The sequence below is a fragment of the Cheilinus undulatus genome, linkage group 18 (genome assembly GCF_018320785.1).
Source record: "Cheilinus undulatus linkage group 18, ASM1832078v1, whole genome shotgun sequence".
In the NCBI taxonomy this organism is placed as follows: domain Eukaryota; kingdom Metazoa; phylum Chordata; class Actinopteri; order Labriformes; family Labridae; genus Cheilinus; species Cheilinus undulatus.
The window spans coordinates 28,877,746-28,896,578 of record NC_054882.1 but is presented as its reverse complement, the minus strand read 5'-3'; the positions used below and the strand labels follow the sequence as shown (position 1 = coordinate 28,896,578).

The following is an 18,833-nucleotide window of genomic DNA, read 5'->3' as shown; positions in this document are numbered from 1 at the left end:
TCATTTATATAGAAGTGATTGGAGCGCGTGTGTGTGTTGGGGGGGGCTTTGTGGTACAGATATTACAACATTATAACAGCTATTAAGTGTGATTGCATTCTTATTCCGATGGCAACATTATTGCGCACAGCTTGTGGTTGCGTGTCCGACTCCTGTCAGAGCTGCAGAGAACTGGCTTGAGCCGAGGGACAGAGAGGGTGGGAAGAGGGAAAATCAGATCTGGATAACTGTGTGGAAAGTCTGCGTGGAAAACTTCACACAGCCTGATGTGTTTATTTCATGGAGCCATGTGGAGCGCAGGAGAAATGTCCGTGCGTAAAAGAGAAATATCTGATTTTCCACTTTTATTATTTGCTTTGAACTAAAAACAATTAGAACTGTAGGGATTGCCTGTCTGGGATAATCTTAGTGAAAGAAATCCTGATTTTAAAATGTCAGTAAGAGGAGGAATGTGGTGTTAGCATGATGCCACGTTAGTTTGCCATCTTATTTAGTAAAGTCAGTCTTCAAAGCTCTATTAAACAGTGTAAGATTCAAACATAGCGTGCGTAATGGCTCGTTACTCCAGTCCGGATTTTCCATGTGAGGCGCGCCGGAGCCCTGGAGGTGGATAAGCTGGTAGAGCCCGCTCTCTCTCATGCCATGCTGGGCCACAAGGGCTCCGGGAGACGCTGCTACATATTACCGAGAACCGGGATGGAGGAGAGGCGGAGGGGGAGAGAAAAAAGTTTCTTTTAAACCTGACTGAGAAACTTTCAACATGAAGCCTCACTGACGCACCGTTTCAGCACCACCACAGCAGCGCCAGCACTAACACAGCTTGCTTTTCCTCTGAATACATTTTTTCACCTCCCAGCTTGTGTTTTTCTTCCCCTCTTGTCTCATTTTCTGTGCGCAAGGCTGGTCGGGGCTTGCTGTCACTGCGCGCTAAGATGTTGGAGTGACCATGGCTGCGCAAGTAGCATCTGCTCCGACCAGAACTAATAACAAAAATAAGAAATTATCCAGCGGTTTGGGTCCGGAGCTCAACTCGGGGAAATCCGGAGGAGGAGGAGGGAGCGTTCAGCGGTCTGGACCGATGCTGGGTGCCGGAGATGGGACTCTGAATAATGTAGACCATCACCGCCGAAACGAGCTCAACATGGTTCATTCAACTTCCACGGCTCATAACGCTCCGGACGGACACGATAAGGATGGGAATAACCTCACGTCCGCGCCGGCTTCGACTAATTCAAACACTTCCTCGATGGAAGCGGGTTTGATCGCGAACCACAAGCTGAAATGTGTGGGGAGCGGAGATCCCCCTCAGTCTCAGCCGCCTCAGCAGCAGCAGCCTCCGCAATTCGGCCAGTTTGCGCCACATCAGCAGCGACAGATCCAAAGTAACAACACCGCCAATAACAACGGCCAGGGACCTCGCGGGGACAGAGGTATGGATCACCAACACCACGGAGGCAAGGAGAACCTGTTGGGGGGGCAGGGGGAGCCACAGCAGCAGCACATGCAAGGGAAAGGTGAGGGGGAGCTCACCTGTAAACCTGCGGAGAGGATGATGGGTAACAGGTACGAACACTCAAACTTGGGGCCAATTAGTAACAACTCTGAGTTTAATAACAACTATTACACTCCAAGGGCCTGTTATGATCAACATGGCGGACAGCAGCAGCAAAGCAGTGGGATGGGGATAACGCACTCCTCGGCACATAACAGCATGGAGAACTCCCATGAAGCTGGGTACCACAACAGCCAGTACAACCAGTACCCGGCGTATCGCGCCGGCTACAGCGGAGGGGCCTACGGGATGATGGGGCCCTCAGGATGCAGGCAACCTGGAAACATCATGATGGGCAGCAACTCCTCAGCAAGCCATGGCAAGTCTCCCCTGGGTGCTGCTCCGGGTGGCTTTCAGAGGTTCCCAGGACAGACTCAGCAGCAGCAGCAGCAGCAGCAGCAGCATCCCTCGGGGGCCACCCCGACCCTCAACCAGCTGCTGACGTCTCCCAGCCCAATGATGCGGGGGTATGGCGGTGCCTATCAAGACTACAGCGGCTCCACGGCGCAGCAGCAGGCGGGCATGGGCCTAGGGAAAGACGTGGGGCCACAGTACGGAGCCACATCGGCGCACGGCTGGGGAGGGCAGCAGAGGAGCCATCCTCACTCACTGAGTCCGGGGAACGGAGGGCAAGGCCTCGGCAGGTCACAGGTGAGTTTATGGAAACTTCTCAGTCAGGCGCTCCTGTGTGCATCAGTGAACTCTGGTTCCACAGAGCTGATTAGGTCAGGGATGTGTGGCTGTGCTTCTGCCTTCATAACAAATAGACTGTGTGCTTCTGACAATGGTCCTGATACATTTTGAGAATTCTACACTGAATGATTGATCACTATTTTTACGTATTAACGTGCATTTGAACCTGCACCTTGCTTGTGTAAACTTCTGAAATTTTCAAACCTACTAGAAGTTTAATTGGCAAGAAAATACATGTTATTTTCATATGACGCCATTATTTAGCCTATATTAATGAGTCAGCCATAATTAATAGGGTAAAAAGGCGCTGTTTTTCCTTTGTTATATATGTCGGAGCACAGTTGTCTCCCTTTTTTGGTTATATCTTCAATTATTGTATATATATTGTAGTTTTGACGGTGATTTGAAAGGCTAAATTCACTGGCCGTGTTCACCCCTCTGCCGACGTGGTGTCAGACACGTTGCAGAACAGCCTGCTGGGAGGACATGTAATGTTCGAGGAGCTCGTTTAAACAAAGTAAAACAACTCTTCAAGAGCTGAAAACAAATTTTTATTTCAGTCTCGAGCGTAAATAATCCCCGTCTAACTTCTTTGAAAACACCGCCGCCGTTTAAAGCCCGTCTGTCCGTGTCCGCGCGCTCTGTATCGAGAGCCTCTATGCGCCTCGTTTCCTCTCGCGCTGCTCTGTCAGGATTTGAATAGTGGAGGTAAACTGGCTCAAAGCTCTCCCGGCTCACTGTTGACACCCAGTCTGCCATCTGATTGGCTCCCTGTGGCCCCGCTGGGCAGACTGCACTTTGGGAAAAAAAAAAGAAGTGCATGCAGGGATGTAGTGATGTTGCGTTCAGGTCTTATGGGAATTCTCCACACTTGGAGGCCGTCCAACTTCATAATTGAAGTTTTATGATGGTTCAGGGTGCTTCTGATAATTTTTCTCTTATTTTTTTCAGCTCCGATTTCAAATTTCAAGAAGGCAGCAGTGTAAAATGACCAAAGGAAATAGAATATGTTTTCATGTGGGGAGAACTGATGTTGAATTTACTATTAGATGCTGATGCTTGTCAACTTTTGTTTCTTGTAAAATCATCACAAATTTAAAGAAAGTGTCAAGCATTATCTTTTAAATTTAATCTTTTTTTTTGTAGATAATAAGAAATAAAGCTATTTTCCCCCATAATCTTTAATTCAGAAATAACACTTGCAGACTGACTTCTTTTGGCCCCTGCTGCAGTTTAAACACTGAACTTTAGGACACCTCAGTCACAGCAGTTGAAGGATGTAAGAAAGTGAGAGTCTGAGATTACATTCAGTGATCTTCATGTATGAATCATGTTCAGACTAGCAGGCAGGTTATGTCATATCAGAAATCTGCCCTAAAATGAAGCTGAATTTCTTTAGAAGAGCCAGTCTTCTGTAACTGTTTTTGATGCACAGCCTTACTCCCGCTGCTGGATGGCACATCTGGACGACTGGAGGGCAAGGTGGTTCATCATAGCTTCTACCATGTGCTGCTCAAAAAAAACAAAAGCACTTCATTAGACTGCATTGTTTCAATCAAAGGGAATTTGCGTTGGATGCTGGGGAAATGAAGTGAACATTTTAGCGTGGGAGTGTTGCTGTGGTATTGATTGTATCAAATTATTCACTGGCTACTAAAACCTGAAGAGATCTCCCTCCCTGCTGCAATTATTACTAATTTTATGCAGATTGAGTCATAAGAATATATTTATTGAGTACACCTAACAAACCAAAATGTGATCCAAATACACAACTCATATTCATTGTTGTAGTACATTTATGTTAAACACTAGTCCTCTCATTTTATAGTGCAAATATATATAATTTTTTCCAGCTTTTGAGACTTTCACAGTAAGGGCATGTGCTCCTATGTTTTTTCTCCACTGTATCAACATTTCAGCAGCAGTATATTCACGCTACAAAAGCCCTATGTATAATTCATACTGGAGCGGCAGCACGGCTCTCCTGTGCACTGACAGGCTGTGTGAGAAAGGCGAGCGGTGTAGTGCATAATACTGCCTCCAAATTGGCCCCGTGATATGACTGCGCTTCACTTCAGAGTGCGTTTGGTCGGAGCACGCCTCTGTCACCTGTTGGCACAGTTTCCCCTCTTTCAAATTCAATTTCCCTCCCCACTGCCTCTCTTCAGGAGCGCACTGCGAGCGAAACGAGTGCACCTCATTTACACCGCTGTCTCCCCCCCTCACACTCACTTGTCTGGCCACTCACCAGAATGAAGACAGCACGCGCGTGTTTACGTGCATGTGGTGAGATAGGTTATTTAAAGGTGCGTGTTAAGTCTGCTATCTTGTGGAAAATGACATTGTCCTAGTTTTTTAAATTACCATGGCCTATTTGATTGAGGAAAATAGAAGCGATAATCAGCCTTTACTTTGTGACTCTGTGCCTCAGTGTTTGCATATATACTCCTTTAAATCCACGCTGCCTCGCCTCACTGTGCTTATATACATTATGTACTTACAGCAGTAACAGCATATGTGCTACCATAATGACTTATATTGTTTACATCAGAAATGATGCAGCATTTTCTCTATATATTCATGTGTGTAACAAAGATCTGTCTGTTTCTACTAATCAGAGCACAACACAGAACTATAAAAGTAATTAGCAGAGATAATAATGAGGGCCTCGAAAGTTGGAAACAGTGTTGTTTCTTAGATAATTACAGCAGCAACTCATTTAAAATCTGACCCAATAAAACAAGAATGAATGGATATCTGCTGTTTCTACTAATTTATCACCATTATGCTCAGTGTTTGCCTTTGTTTTTTTTACATTTGAAATCAAAGCACAGTATTTCTACATATCAAAGACCAGACCAAGTCCCATCCTTGGTAATGTGCTTACCTTGAAATGATTCCTGCTCGCAGTGCTCTCCAGTGCATACTGTTTACATTTCTCTCTTATGAATTATTAGTGTGATACGAACAAAGACTTTATAATAGGAGCAATGCATCAATGTCACATTGTATTATGCGGCTATCTCAGGGAGCCTTGTGCATAGTGATGGGCTTGACTGTGGCTGCTGGAATTTAATTTATGGTTCATGTTCTGCATCGGACAGACAGCCCATGGGGTCTGGTCAGGAAATGGGCACGCAAGTGTTTGGGTGCTTATTTTTTATTCTAGGTTGTGCATTTATATTTTCTGTGTCCTTGAGTGTGTCTCTCTGTTTCTGTTTTTCTGTGTGTACAGGCACAAGAAGGATAAAGCCCCTTCGTCAGCACTAAGCAGTCCAAGCTCACCTCCCCTCCCATCCCTCAGCCAATGTCTCCCTCACCCTCCATTTCTCGCTCTCTGCCCCCTCCCGTCAATCGTTTGTTTATGTTGTTTTGTTTACATCTCTGTCTTGGCCAGCCAGCGCTGCGCTGATTAGCAACACCAGAGTGAAATTTTAATTTGCTCTGTTGCGTCCGATAAGGGCCCCGCACAGCGTTTTTCATCTTCTTGGATGAAACACAGAGCCTGCTTAGGTAATTGGCAGGCCGGGGTTATCCCTGGTCTGCATGCGGTTTCCACAAAGCGCCAATTAATTCAGATTTTTTAAAAACAATACCAATAAAAAATAATAAAAATTGTCCATTTGCAACACTGGACATAAGCTCATGTATTATTAGCTAGCTAATAAAATAATTGTAGTTTTTCTCTCTGGCCCCACAACATCCCCTGGAGTCAAAGGTTGATGTGTAAATGCCCCGAAGAAAGGATTTAATTACTGCGAGCGGCGGTGATTTGGTGTCAGCTGTTTTTCGTCTCTGTCTTATCCGAACAGCTGGTGTCAGGAGGGAGAAGGAAATTCAAAACCAAAGCAGTTTTGGGGGAGAAAGTTAATTGTGCATAGGGGAGATTTTTGCTTTTCCTTGTTGACGCAGAAGTCTAAAGCTTTGGGTTTGATTTGATAGTCATGTTGAAAAACAGTTCTCAGCCTTATTTAGTCTGTATGAGCAGTGGTGTTCTGATGAATTCATGATGACCATATTTGAAATCTAGAGCAATCCTCTGGCATTCTGGGAATCACTGGACTCATCACAGGTGTGGAGTTGAGGTAATCAAAGCTGTAGATGGTGTAGAAAAAGATATTCTCTTACTTTATAGTGATTATTCATTTTAAAGCCAAGAAACAGTCAAAAGCCTTTATGATTTCCTTTAATAGTTGAATGAAAGTGAGCTTGTTTATTATCATTTCATAGGAAAATTATCCGCACAACAACCCTATCAATCTTTTTGTCTATTGAAGGCCAAAAAGTGGCATAAAGCCTCTACAATTTACAATTTAGCCTAAAGAGACATCTTCATATACCTAATTTGTCAAACCAGTGGTCCAGCGATTTGTCATTTATTGTCATATATGTCAAAAGAAAGCAGGAAATTCTCATTTTGACAAGCTAAAACCAGAAATGTTTGGCATTTTCTCTTTGAAAAATAACCTAAAATTATGTTAACTAAAAAGTTGGTGCAAGTTATCTGCAGTGAGAGCTATTATCAGATGTTATCATAGCTACTTTTTTAACACACTCAAGCAAGTATGCCACTTTTGTTAATGTTTATAGAAAACTCCTATTGATATTAATTGCATATTTTTTTGTCCTCCACCTGAAACACTCTACAAGTAGGAGTAATTTCCTTAGTTTTGGGTCTTTTTTGTTGATGATTTATTGAATTTAATTCATCTTTTGCTTTTCCAATAGGTCACGATTAGCATAAACCTGCTCATGTTTCGACTCAGCTGCCGACTTCTCTGTGTAAACAGAGACAGGGGGAGTATGGGAGAGTCAGAGATGTAGAAATGTAGGCGATATTTGAAGTGAGTCACATGGAGGGCTGCTGACTTCTGAGGAATGGGCCCGGCCGAGTTCACAGAGAGCGGGAAAGAGGGAAAGAGAGAGAGAGAATCAGTATCTGAACTCTGGCAAATGTCAGCATAGTTAAAATCCTCTCTCTCTGGATCTCACCCTGCTTCAGCTCTGTGAGCAATGTGAGGAAAAAGAAGTATTTACGAGTCGTTGGCTACACACACATAAATATATTAGGTTTCCTTCCCTAAGTAGTGTGTGTCTGTGTTTGTGTGTAGCTGGCAGGGTGCCAGGTCTCAAGGCAGTGGGTGCTGTGGTGGCACCCCACACCGCCCCTCACCAGCCTTCTACCGCCACCACCCTGACCTTCACATATGGTAATTAGCCACGTGGAGCAGCTGAATGGAAAGACCCCCCTCCTTCTACCCCATCCCTGAGGAGGGGGGATTTTCTTTTTTTCTTTTCTTTTTTGTCTTTTCCCTTTTTGTTTGGTCTTTTATTTTCTTTCTTTCCCTGTTTGTCTTCTTCCATTTTTGTGTGTCTTTGATCCAGTTTTAGTTTTGTCTTTCTTGTCTTGTTCTTTTTTCTATTCATTTCTTTCTAACTTGTGTTATTTACAGTATGCTACTAGATGCTTATTAAACAGATGGTCTACCATACTATACATTTTAGTTTCACTTTCACAGCCATCTCTTTTGTTCTTGCTGTGTTTTCTCCATAAATACACTCTCTCCTCTTTTATCTGCCTCATGTCGCTGGCTCAGTAGCTCGCTCAGTATCCCATGGGACCTGCAGTCAGTTCAGAGGTATTTAGACAGCCAGCACACCCTATCGAATATTTATACACTATACAGAACAGATCTGTGGGCCACTGCTGAAACATTATCATGCTTATAACTGCTTCTATCCCCACTTCTCTTCTCTCCTCTCCTCCATGGACAATAGATGTGGATTAAAAAGCACAGGTCAGTCTTTGATGAAATTAGTATTTTTGTGATTGCAGTAATTAATGCAAATTCCAAGAGTCAGTGGGGCATTTTACAATCCAACACAATTCTGCATCACCTTGCTCTTTTTGTAATAAAACTAATGGTTTGATTGTTCAGCCGAACAAAAAAGAGGATAATTGTCTGATTATCCCAGAAGGCTTTTTTTGTTCAGATTGTAAAAAATTTGAAGATTTTGGTACACAGTATTTTTCATTATTATTTGAATATTATTTACCTTGACCTGACTGAACGAACCAAATGGAGAGGTGGGTGTAAAATCCTTTTCTTAGCACAGGATTTTGTTGTTTTTGTAAATTAAGGCTCACGCAAGACATATTTCCTTCAAACTGAAAATTGATCCTCTTTTCATATTCTCTTCCCAGGAATACTAGTCCACTTAGGTGAAAAAATTTTGTGTAATCTAGGTATCTTTTGTCTCTCTTTTAACAGTGTTGCTGTAGATTATTATGAAGCTTGCTGCTCATAATGCTTAAAATCTAAATGCATGTATGAATTCCATTAATGTGTCTCATATGTATTTCCAGCTTCCACCATCTTTCCTCCTCCTATAAGCCTGTGAAACAATCATCATCAACATTGTCTCCATCACCCATCACTTTACACATCAAAGCGTCTGCACTCCTCTCTGCTTCTCGACTGTAGACTGTGCTCTCCAGTCACACGTCTTGCTGTTTGGTTTGAGTTGATCCTAATCAGTGCTGGCACGGTGGGACCATTTAGCTCGGATACAAGAAAAAAAAAAACAACAACCAAACAGCACCAGCCAGGCGCTGTCTGTCGTCTGAGGCACAGAGGGACAAAAATAGAAAACGATGGGACATAGACCACACAGCAGCTTTCTGCTGATGGTTTTTGTCTGTTTCTTTGGATTGTCTTCAGTGTTCCACTTTCTGTCTTTGTCCGAACACGTACAAAATATCCATAATATAGAAAATATTAGGTGACACTTGAGTGATGTCAGCCATTTGGTTACTGAATGGAGCTTCTGAAGCCAATCCTTTGCAGTTGCCATATTGAAACATTGTCACAAACACTCAAAGTCCCTGTAAAGTGATTTAAAAAAAAACAGTATTTTGGGTTTGTTGTATGGAAAGGCCACTGTGTTATAAACCACCAGGCTAAATTTCAGTCATTAAACACACATCTAAGTTTATAAATTTAAGCTTAAAAAATCATGAAAAATTAGGCAGTAACATCTGATAGGATGGTATGAGCGTGACAGTTAGATGAGCTAAAGACACGCCCACTCATGAGAAATACAGTCATCTCCAATGTAGAAAATGTATCTAATGTGCCAGAGCAGAGAGGCAGAAGTTGGGGATTTAATTTACTGTTTTCTGGCACAAATTTTTCTGTTATGAAACTTTTAATGACCAAAAGGCCAGTGTGGCTGATAGATTTGGGAAATTTACCTCATAATGAACAAATAAACAGCATATATCTGGCTATTAACTGACAGTGACATCCACTAACAACATACTGTACTGAGATGAACTGCTCAGTGATTTTATATCATTGTAGCAATAAGGGGGCGGGGCAATTCCCCATCAAGACCGCTGAAGTCATTGGCTCAGGTGAACAACTTTCTAACGGTCTAAATCCAAAATTCAGTCACACATAGATCTCAGCGTTTTCACACGTTTACAGCAACATTATTCCAACATACCTAGTGTGTTACGATGCAAAGTTTGGATTTCACTTAACAGGGACTTTAAAATCACCTGAGAAACAGACAAGAGGTGGAGCTGAAAAACCTCCTGACAAACTGCTAAACACTACTAGCTTGCAGTCATATCAGCCATACACCTATCATGAATAACTTGCATCCTTCTTAAAATCTAAATGCACATGTTATAAGAGAGTTGGTTGGGGTATGAGGATATGAAGGCATTAACTATTACAGACCTAAGTGTTTCTTTGAACCAGGCTGTGAAATAGTATTTTTCTGATGTAAAAACTGGCATGTTACGTGTTAGTCTGACTTTTGATGCTTGCCTCAAGTGGACACTCAAGGAACTGAAACTTTTTGCTCAGCTCATCTTTCAACCATGGAGGTTGCCACCTGATAGATAGAATAGATAGATACTCATACACTTATTCTTTAAAATGTGCGACCAAAAAAAAAAACGCATCATCATCATCAACATCATTTTTGATACTGAACTAAACATAGTTCACTAAAGCCTACTGTGTGTGTGTTTGTGTGTTTAAGTGTGGGAAGTGCTGAAGTGATTTATGGACACCGGTCACAAAAGGACACTCGTGGTCACTCCTGGCTGAACACTGCTCAATTTAGATCAATTTTATCTCAGCAATTTAAGGAGTTGCTTCACACCACATCCTCATCCAAAGACATATGCACAGTGGACAACCACAAACACATTCACACATGCATATTTGGCACCATTAGTTGAGACACTGTATGTGGGAGAGGATATTATGTTACAAATATGCAAGTAAGTGTTGCAGTGGGAGGAGAGTATGGATTTTTAATCTTCCAACTTTTCCTTAGATTACATATGGGTAGATATCTAACAGAGCCAGACTTACATTTGAAACAAACTAGATGGAGGAGATATCGACACCAAAGTTAACTTTATTTTGAAGTTTAAATGTCTTATTTTCTTAAAGATTTGAGTTCTTCCAAAGGTTATCAATACTGTTCTTGGTGTTTGCTGTGCGCACTTAATCTCCCTCTACAAGTGCCTGTGTGTGTCTCCCTGCTCAATGAACATCCATAGTTACTGTTGGCTAAACATGCAAAGGTTACTGTAATGTCAGACACATGCCAGAGGGGAGTGTGGAATACCACATTACCATAATCCATAGACAAGTGTCCCATTTACAAACATTGGCGTGCCGGGCTGATCGCCACGGCGCTGCAGGAGCACATGACCGCTCCTTCTGCTATGCTACACGAGACTGAAAGGGGGAACTACAACACAATGGCACATCTCTGACTGAAAGAGGAAATAAGTCCAGGAAATGAACAGGTGTCAGATTTTTTGGCGGGACAAATTATGATGCCTGAGCTGGACACGTTCCTCTGCTGCACCTGAGGCAAAGACGGACAGCTAACATTGCTCACAGTTATGTGAGGATGATGGTGTCATGTCTGACCTGCTGCCCCTGGGTGTCTGTTTCAAATGTGTGTTGTCTGCTGTGATATTTTCTAATAATACAGCAGGTAGAGGGAAGGCTGGGTTTGAATTCTGCTTCAAACTCCATTTCAGTGCTGGTATTGGTGTTTGTGAAAGGCGTTTTCAGGCTTAGTTTTGAAGAAAACTCTTAGTTTATGATGCAATGGAGCTTATTATTCTCACAAATAATACAGAACAAATAGAGAGCAAGAACTCAGCTAATATATTTAAAGCATTCAGTGTTAATTAGATGTTTTATGGTAGTCAAGGCGGCTAACATGTTGCCCTCTCACATGCGGGGCTAGATTCTTTGCTGACTGTCGGAGTGATTGTTTTGATAATTATGTATACAAGGCTCCCACTGCATACGTTTTTGTATTTACAGCTCTGTCTGACTGTGTGAATCTGTGCTTTCAGCGTTGTTTTGAGCGATCCATTGTTTTCACTTGTATAACGGGTATTTTAATTAGACTGTCTTTGGAAATTCCCTGTGTGATGTGGTTTGTATTGGACACTGCAGACTTGCACAGCTCCAAGACATTTCTTAACTTCGTCTTTTTTTTTTTTTTTAACATGTTGGCCATATTCCAAAAAGCAGAGTCATGTGTGGAAACTTTTGCTGGTTTGCATTTTCCTCTCTGTGTTTTGAAATGTAAACATAAACATCAACTTCCATCCATGCTGCTCTCTCAGCTTTTCTTTTTTCCCCTTAGTTGTATCAGAGTCTCTGTCTTTCTGTCTTTTAGATGCTAGTTGTGGGTGACCTTGGCTGGTGACTACAGTGCCTACTCATTAAGTAGTAAAGATGAATGGTTCCATTATAGCAGGGGAAAAATGAGCAGGGCCAATTAGTGGTAATTAACAGCAGAGAGGGCGAGGCGCTCTGGAGGGCACCCTGACCTGACTCTAAAGGGGGCAGAGGGGAGCAGTGGGCCCTGTGTGTGGACCACATTTAGGTATGCTGAATATATATGCAGGGAAAATGTATTATAGGCTTCTGTACTGCTGTGATGTAGACATTTGTATTTGTGCTTATGTGATGATGTGAGCAATTAGTGTGAAAAGAATCAGTAGTTGGGTATAGCTGAGGCTTTGAATGTGTATATGAGCAGTGAGTGGGGATGTCCCTCAGGACAAATTTCCCTGTTGATTAAACAGAAATTTTAATTCAGACTAGCTTACTAACCTGACAGTAAGAAAACAGTGGCACTTTCTGATATGCAGGTAAACATTGTCAAATGAATGCCAAGTGTAGCTACTGTCAGCAGTGCTAGCCCCCTGGCCTTCAGTCCAGCTTTCAGGTCAACCTCCACACATCTGTACTGTGTGTCACTCATTCCCAAAGTCTGGGTCTGGACCCACAGTTGGGTTGTGAGAGATTTTTTTGCATCTACTTTGATTTTTTAGAATTTCTTTGCTCTACAGGGACTTTTATTTCTGCAGTACACATTATAGCCACCTTCGGGGGGCCCTACCTTATAATACTCACCCTCTCCGCCATAATAAAACACAGCTTTCCCAACTGGATAGCAAAAGAGCTACAGTCTTAGTAGTAGTAGTTGTAATTTTTATTCAGTCATAACAAAAAAAATTCAAACAAAGTCAGTAGTCGTGTTGAGTAATGACTAGAAAGGCATAGGCAGAAGCAAACTGCTTATAAAAGCTTATCCTCATTCAGTCATGGATGACTGAATAACTGAAAAAAAGAAACATATTATTCCATACTCGACAGCCACTGAAGGGCCAAGGGGCCCAAAGAAAGCCTATAGTATGTATGCCATGAAAGTAAAGTGACCTTTTTCAGGCTCATAAAACAGAAAGCACCAGGTCAGGAATTAACATTATCAGCTCAACAAAAGAGCCAAAGACAGCGCAGAAAGCAGACCTGTTCATGAATAACACATGGAAAACAAATTTGATGGATCATGATGGCTTGTACCTTCTAAAAAGTGGGTCAATCAAGAAAAAAGTTTGGGAAATACTGCTGTATGTGGTCACCATAGACTGTAGAAAACGGAAAAGTGATTGAAGGTTATACTCGGGTATAGAGGAGTGGAGGCTGGCAGAGCTAGCTGCTAATGTTAGCCACACTCTAAATAGCATATCAAGCTCACATCATACCTGATAGCACAATTGCCCTGTGATGAATTGGTTTGTTTTTTAATTATTTTCTGCGTTTTAGACTGAAAACATATCAGAAGAGTTGCATAAAATCCACATGCTTTTTAGTGTGAACCAGTAAAAACCAGAGCTACTCAGACCAAAACTGGAAATTATAACATGGGCGTTAGTGGGACCTTAGCAGCCAGCCTCAGGCAGACACTGAGAGAACTGCAGTTTTTTAATCATAACATATAATTATGTAACATTACGACATGAAGCAAATACTTGGAACTATTTCTTGAGTAAACCACTGGGCGGAATGACACAGTGTGTCAGCCATGTCTCGAGTGTAGTTCCGGCTTTGCATTTAGTTTTAAAACATCTCCATCTCATAATGTTCCATGATTATTTCATAGCGTGGTGAATGTACAGGTCACAACTTGTCCACGAGAGCGTTTTGGAGTTGTTGGATTGTGTATTTGATGAGTTTGATGAGGGAAAGCCGGAATACCATCTGCTTACACTGAGTTGGCACAGCAGGTCCGAACTCGGCAGCGCCGATCTAAAAATAGCTTGCACCGACAACTAAAAGTAACAAACCTATTACTAAGACTATAGGAATTATGACAATGGGCAAATTTGCCAAAATGTTTAAGTATCCCTTTAAGGGGTTGCGTGCCAGTTAAGCACCTACTGCCTGCACATAAGATGGTGCTTGTTAATGTGCTGATTTACATTAGGGCAGTAAAGCAGGCGAGTACTCCCAGTAGCTGGGGCTACAGCCCTGGCTCGGTGGTTGGCTGCATAACAGCTTAGATACAACATTTAACATCATAATAATTAGCTTGTGACAGTAACAACATTAAACTGTTAAAATCGTGCATGTCCCTGTGGTGATGAACACTTTGGGAATGTGCTAATGTGTGTGTTAATGAGTTTTAAAGTTAAAAGTAGGTGTTTATGGGATGTTTAAGGTGGGTGTGTGTCGTATATTAAAAGCTGTAGGTGTGTATCCTTGCAGACATTCCTGCATGCTGACAGATGGGAAAATCACAGGGGGATACAGCATGTTTGAGTATTTAGAGGAGACCGAGGTCAACAGCCGGCAACACCTCTCTTTGACTTTTGACTCCTGATGTGATGTCACTCCCCCTCCCACAGTCCTTTGCTGTGGCCTGGGAGCTCGTTAGGCAAAAGGTCTGAGCATAAAAGGCCCCCAAATGCCAAACCAATATACCATCAGCGCTAATGAACATTTTGTGATGATTTTAGTTCTTAATTGGGGATTTTTTTGTGCTGATTAGCAGTATTTTAACACCTCAGCATCAAGGAGAAATTCAAGGTTGTTCACTGAGAGACTCTGTCTCCCTTTCTCTGTCTCAGCGGCTGCACCTGATTTATTCACCCCGCCTACCTCCCGTTTTTATCAGTTCTTTGGCAAAATTGTCACAGTCGTGTAATCCTTTGGGTGCCACTTGCTGGGGGACTCGCACGTGAGAAGGCACGCGAAGACAGACGGTTATGTGTAATGTTATTGGCTGTGTTAACGGCAGGTAGCAGTGGGTCCTGTGTCCAACATGGACATCCTGGCAAGTCGATAAAGCAATGCTCAATATACCAGGGAGCAAGGCTGTGTTGTCGCTTTAACAGACATGCTAGAATTGGCATTTAGTGAGAAAGAGCATTTGTAGATGCTGGAGATTTTTAAGGTATTTTGTAAAGTGCTGGCAAAGTGCTTCTTTCAGGGCCCCTGAAATTGCAATGCATGGTAAATGGATGGTTTGAGGAGTATACAATGTATTAGAAGTCAATTGTGCATGGGAGGGCCTATTTTCCATATCGCTAGCCGAACAAGTGTGTCACTGTGTATGTGTGTGTGCGTACACTCTGTGCATGCCCCCTTCCCATCTATTCCCCTGTTGCTTCATGTGTCTCGGCTCCATCGTCTGCAGGTTTTTCTGTATGGTAGGGTTGGGGGTGGTGGGGGAGTGGGGTTACGCTATGAGGGCAGCAACGTACATCAGAAACCATTACCCATAATGGCCTCTTTCCCCACACAGAGCATATCCATTCCCTTTCCCTCTTCTGACATTTATTTTATGACTGCTTACATATCAAATATTTAAATAAACAGAATCGGGGGCTTCGGCTGAGGTTTGCCCGGGGGTGACAGGGGGGAGTTGTGGTGAAGGGAAAAAAGCGGGATGGATGATGACATTCATTTCCGAAACGAGGAAAGAAAAAAAAAGCGTTGGGTGGAGGGGTAGAAGTGGTGAAGGGTGGGAGGAAAGGCAGTGGCGGCGGAGAGGAAGGGGGAGAAAAATGCTTCGCTTGGCTCCAATCAAAGCAGGCGGAGGAGGACGGCTGGGTTTTTTTTTTTTTCTTTTCGCTTACGCCTGGCAGCAGCAGTGACAGACGGCTGTGTATGCGCACGTGTGTATGGTTGCAATGTTTATATGCGTGTGCACATTGTAGCGGCACTCATCCGTCAGCATTTCCTGGGGACGTGAGAGGACGTGGGAGAAGGCCCTCGTGGCTCGTAAAAAGCAGCCCGACGTAGTGAGAAATATCAATCGTGCGGCAACCGCCGAGCAGATCAGAGCAAGACGCATATAACAAAGGGGGAAAAAACAACAACAGGAAAAGTAACAAAGTGTAAAGCAGCAATGAATAAAGAGAGAGAGGACAAAGGGAATGTATGAAGGTGAGGAGGAGAAAGATTTATCTCTTTTTTTCCTCAGGAGAGAAAAGATGGAGAGAAGGCGGGCAAAGAGTGTGAAGGGTAGAGGTAGAGAATGAAGGTGTATATATTATATACGTAGAAAGAGAGTGGTCCTGGGGTGCAGGCGGCCAGTCTTAGGCTGGCTGGCGTCGGTGGGAGGCCCATTACTGTCAAGCTAATCTTAAAATAATTAATTGCGAAGTCGACGCTTTTTAAAGAGTATTGTAATTGAATCCTAAATTAGGCTTGGGAAAGGGGACGCGTCCTGCTTTGCTGCAAGTCTGTTCCCATTCTCCACTCGTGCACACACGCGCACACACACATCAGTGGGCTGAGCGCACAGGCGTGTAGAAGGAAAAAAAGACAACAGGCAAAGGAAATGCTAATGAAATGCATATTTGGGGAGAAAGGGGCCATCTATAATTTAGCTGTGCTCTTTGAATGTGAATGATGTGTGTGCAAGCGCTGTGATTTATTTTTGTTGTGCAGAGGGATAATTCTGTCAGAGTAGGCTTTTATTCTTGTAAACAAATGTGGGGAAAAGAGCAGAATAAAAGTGGAGTAATAAAGTAAACAGAATGGTATGAATACATTTAGATACTGGCATGAATAATTTGTATAGGGGATGGAGGGGCTTGATGAAGGAGAAATGACAGATATGAGAGCTGTAATATTGCCTGATGAAATTTAAGTTGGGCTTTCGATCACTTTTTTCTGGTACTTGTTTTCATCCTTGCAGGAGTTGTTTTGTCATACATGCTGCAGCACAGGTATGTAGAGCGTAGCCTGCGCAGACAGTTGCACATACCCAACATGCACCTTATGACCCCTTGGGTCCTCCGAGGCCCTCTCTGCACGAGCCTTAGCACCAAGGCGCTGTTTAAAATGAGCAGCTCAATGTGCTTTTACTTACACACATTGCTGCTCATGTGGCTCCTCTTAGATGACCCCTGCAAAACTATAGGCTATAGAACTCTCTGGATCAAAGCTCTGGAAAAGGGTCTGCCCTCCATAAACGTCGGCCCTACTTCATAACTCTGGCAGGAGCCAGGGAAGAAAGATGGTACAGGGTGCGAGGTCAGGGAGACAGTTCTGTGAGGCAATAATGAAAAAATAAGCAGTCATTAGATTCCTTTAGGAAACTTCAATGATAGAGTGAATTCTGCTTTATTATTCTTGAACATGTTTGTATGAGTACTTACAGTGACTTTATATGATAAACTTAGTGATGACACAAAGATTTAAGGAGTTGCAGTCTGTCAAGAATTTTCTGTTATGCGTCACTATGGCTCAATCTCAGCTCAGCAAACACACCAGAACCAGTCTAACCACTCTGTTAGCGCTTTCAGCCATTCACCTTTAAGCACCCAGATGAGCACTTCAGGTTCAGCTTTATTATGTTGTTTATAATAGTCCTTGTCAAAATTGAAATACAATGAAATTCTTTAGCGCTGGCACCATCATCTGGCTGCATCTGTATGACAAATCAAACGTTCCTCATGCCGTTTTCCAAATGTTTGAAACCTAGTCAACTCCTATTTGGCCCAGATCTGACAGCTATAAACTTGGCCCAGAACATCCCATTTTCTCCTGGCTGACTGGGATGAATAACAGCAGAGAGGACAATACTGTGGTCTAGCTGAGCATGCCTGACTCCTCTGTCTCTGTGATCCCTCTATCAATAAGGAACACAGGCCTGTCAGAAGGCCTGCCAACTGTCTGGCTGTCCACGCAGTCTGCTCTCTACACAACATCTGGACACAGATGGTACACAGTGATCACACTCTCAAACACACATATGCACAAAATACTTATGCACATGTTTTACTGATACTGGGAGATATCCACATACATGCTGTGTATACAGTTTGTTAATATAAAGAGTCCATGCAAACGCACATTCATCTTTTTCCAGCATATGTAATATGTAATATATATTGCTATATTGCCGCATTGGTGAATATATACAATAAATACTCAAACACGCACACATGTTGTATCACAGAATTGGAGACATGGTGAAATCTGTGTTGCAGTCAAAGGCTTCTCTGCTCCTCATGGGAAATAAGTGCATCACTTTAATATGTCTGGCCTTTAATAAAAACCTGAACATAAAGGTCGGTCAAGGTTCAGTGTGTTGAACAACTCGTGATCCGGGAGCTTATTCTGGCTGTATAGACAGAACATATAGATTTTGTTTCTTTTTTCAAGTATGTATGTGTTTCAACTGCTGATTTCATTTCCAATATAGTAAAAACAGACAGCAAGGCTGCTTAACTCAGAAAGGATAAGAAGGCTTAGATCCTACACAAGAGAGGTTATTTTCAGTGTAATCATATCCAGATCTAATTAAAGCTCTTTAATTGCAAATATCGCTCAGTTTTTTTAGTCATATGGTTTTCATATGGTTGGTGCACCATAAACATAGCTGCCCAGGGCCCGACAATAACAGGAGTGAATGGTGGAGTCAAGTGTGAGTCAGAGGTGTGTATGTACAGTCAGGGCCATGCATCAGGGCTCCCACAGGCCCGAAGCCTCTCATTGATCGACCCCAGCTCCCCCCACCCCATGTTCCCAGCCAGCCCCGTTGATTGATTCCCAGTCAGGGCCCTGGAGATGGGAGGCCTTGCCCGAGCTCACAGAGCCTGGGGCCTCCCAGAGGCTGACCTGAAGGGGCTCCGGGGGGGAAGGAGGGAAGCCAATTTCCAGGGCCCCTAACCCAGGTCGAGGAGCCCATTTCTGGGAAAGCCTTCACAGCAGGGTGGAAGAGTGGAGGCTTA

At 43.0% G+C, this 18,833-nt stretch overlaps 1 protein-coding gene across 5 annotated transcripts in view; it reads left to right on the top strand.

Moving 5' to 3' along the window:
* Positions 1–669: 669 nt before the first annotated feature.
* The window catches only part of LOC121526521 (AT-rich interactive domain-containing protein 1B-like), a 255,600-nt gene continuing 237,436 nt past the window's right edge, over positions 670–18,833 (top strand). For all 5 annotated transcript variants that reach the window (XM_041813175.1, XM_041813174.1, XM_041813176.1 and 2 more), the window contains exon 1: positions 670–2,203. In XM_041813175.1, the coding sequence (XP_041669109.1) occupies positions 947–2,203 (1,257 nt within the window). In that variant the 5' untranslated portion in view covers positions 670–946. The remainder of the gene's footprint in view (positions 2,204–18,833) is intronic.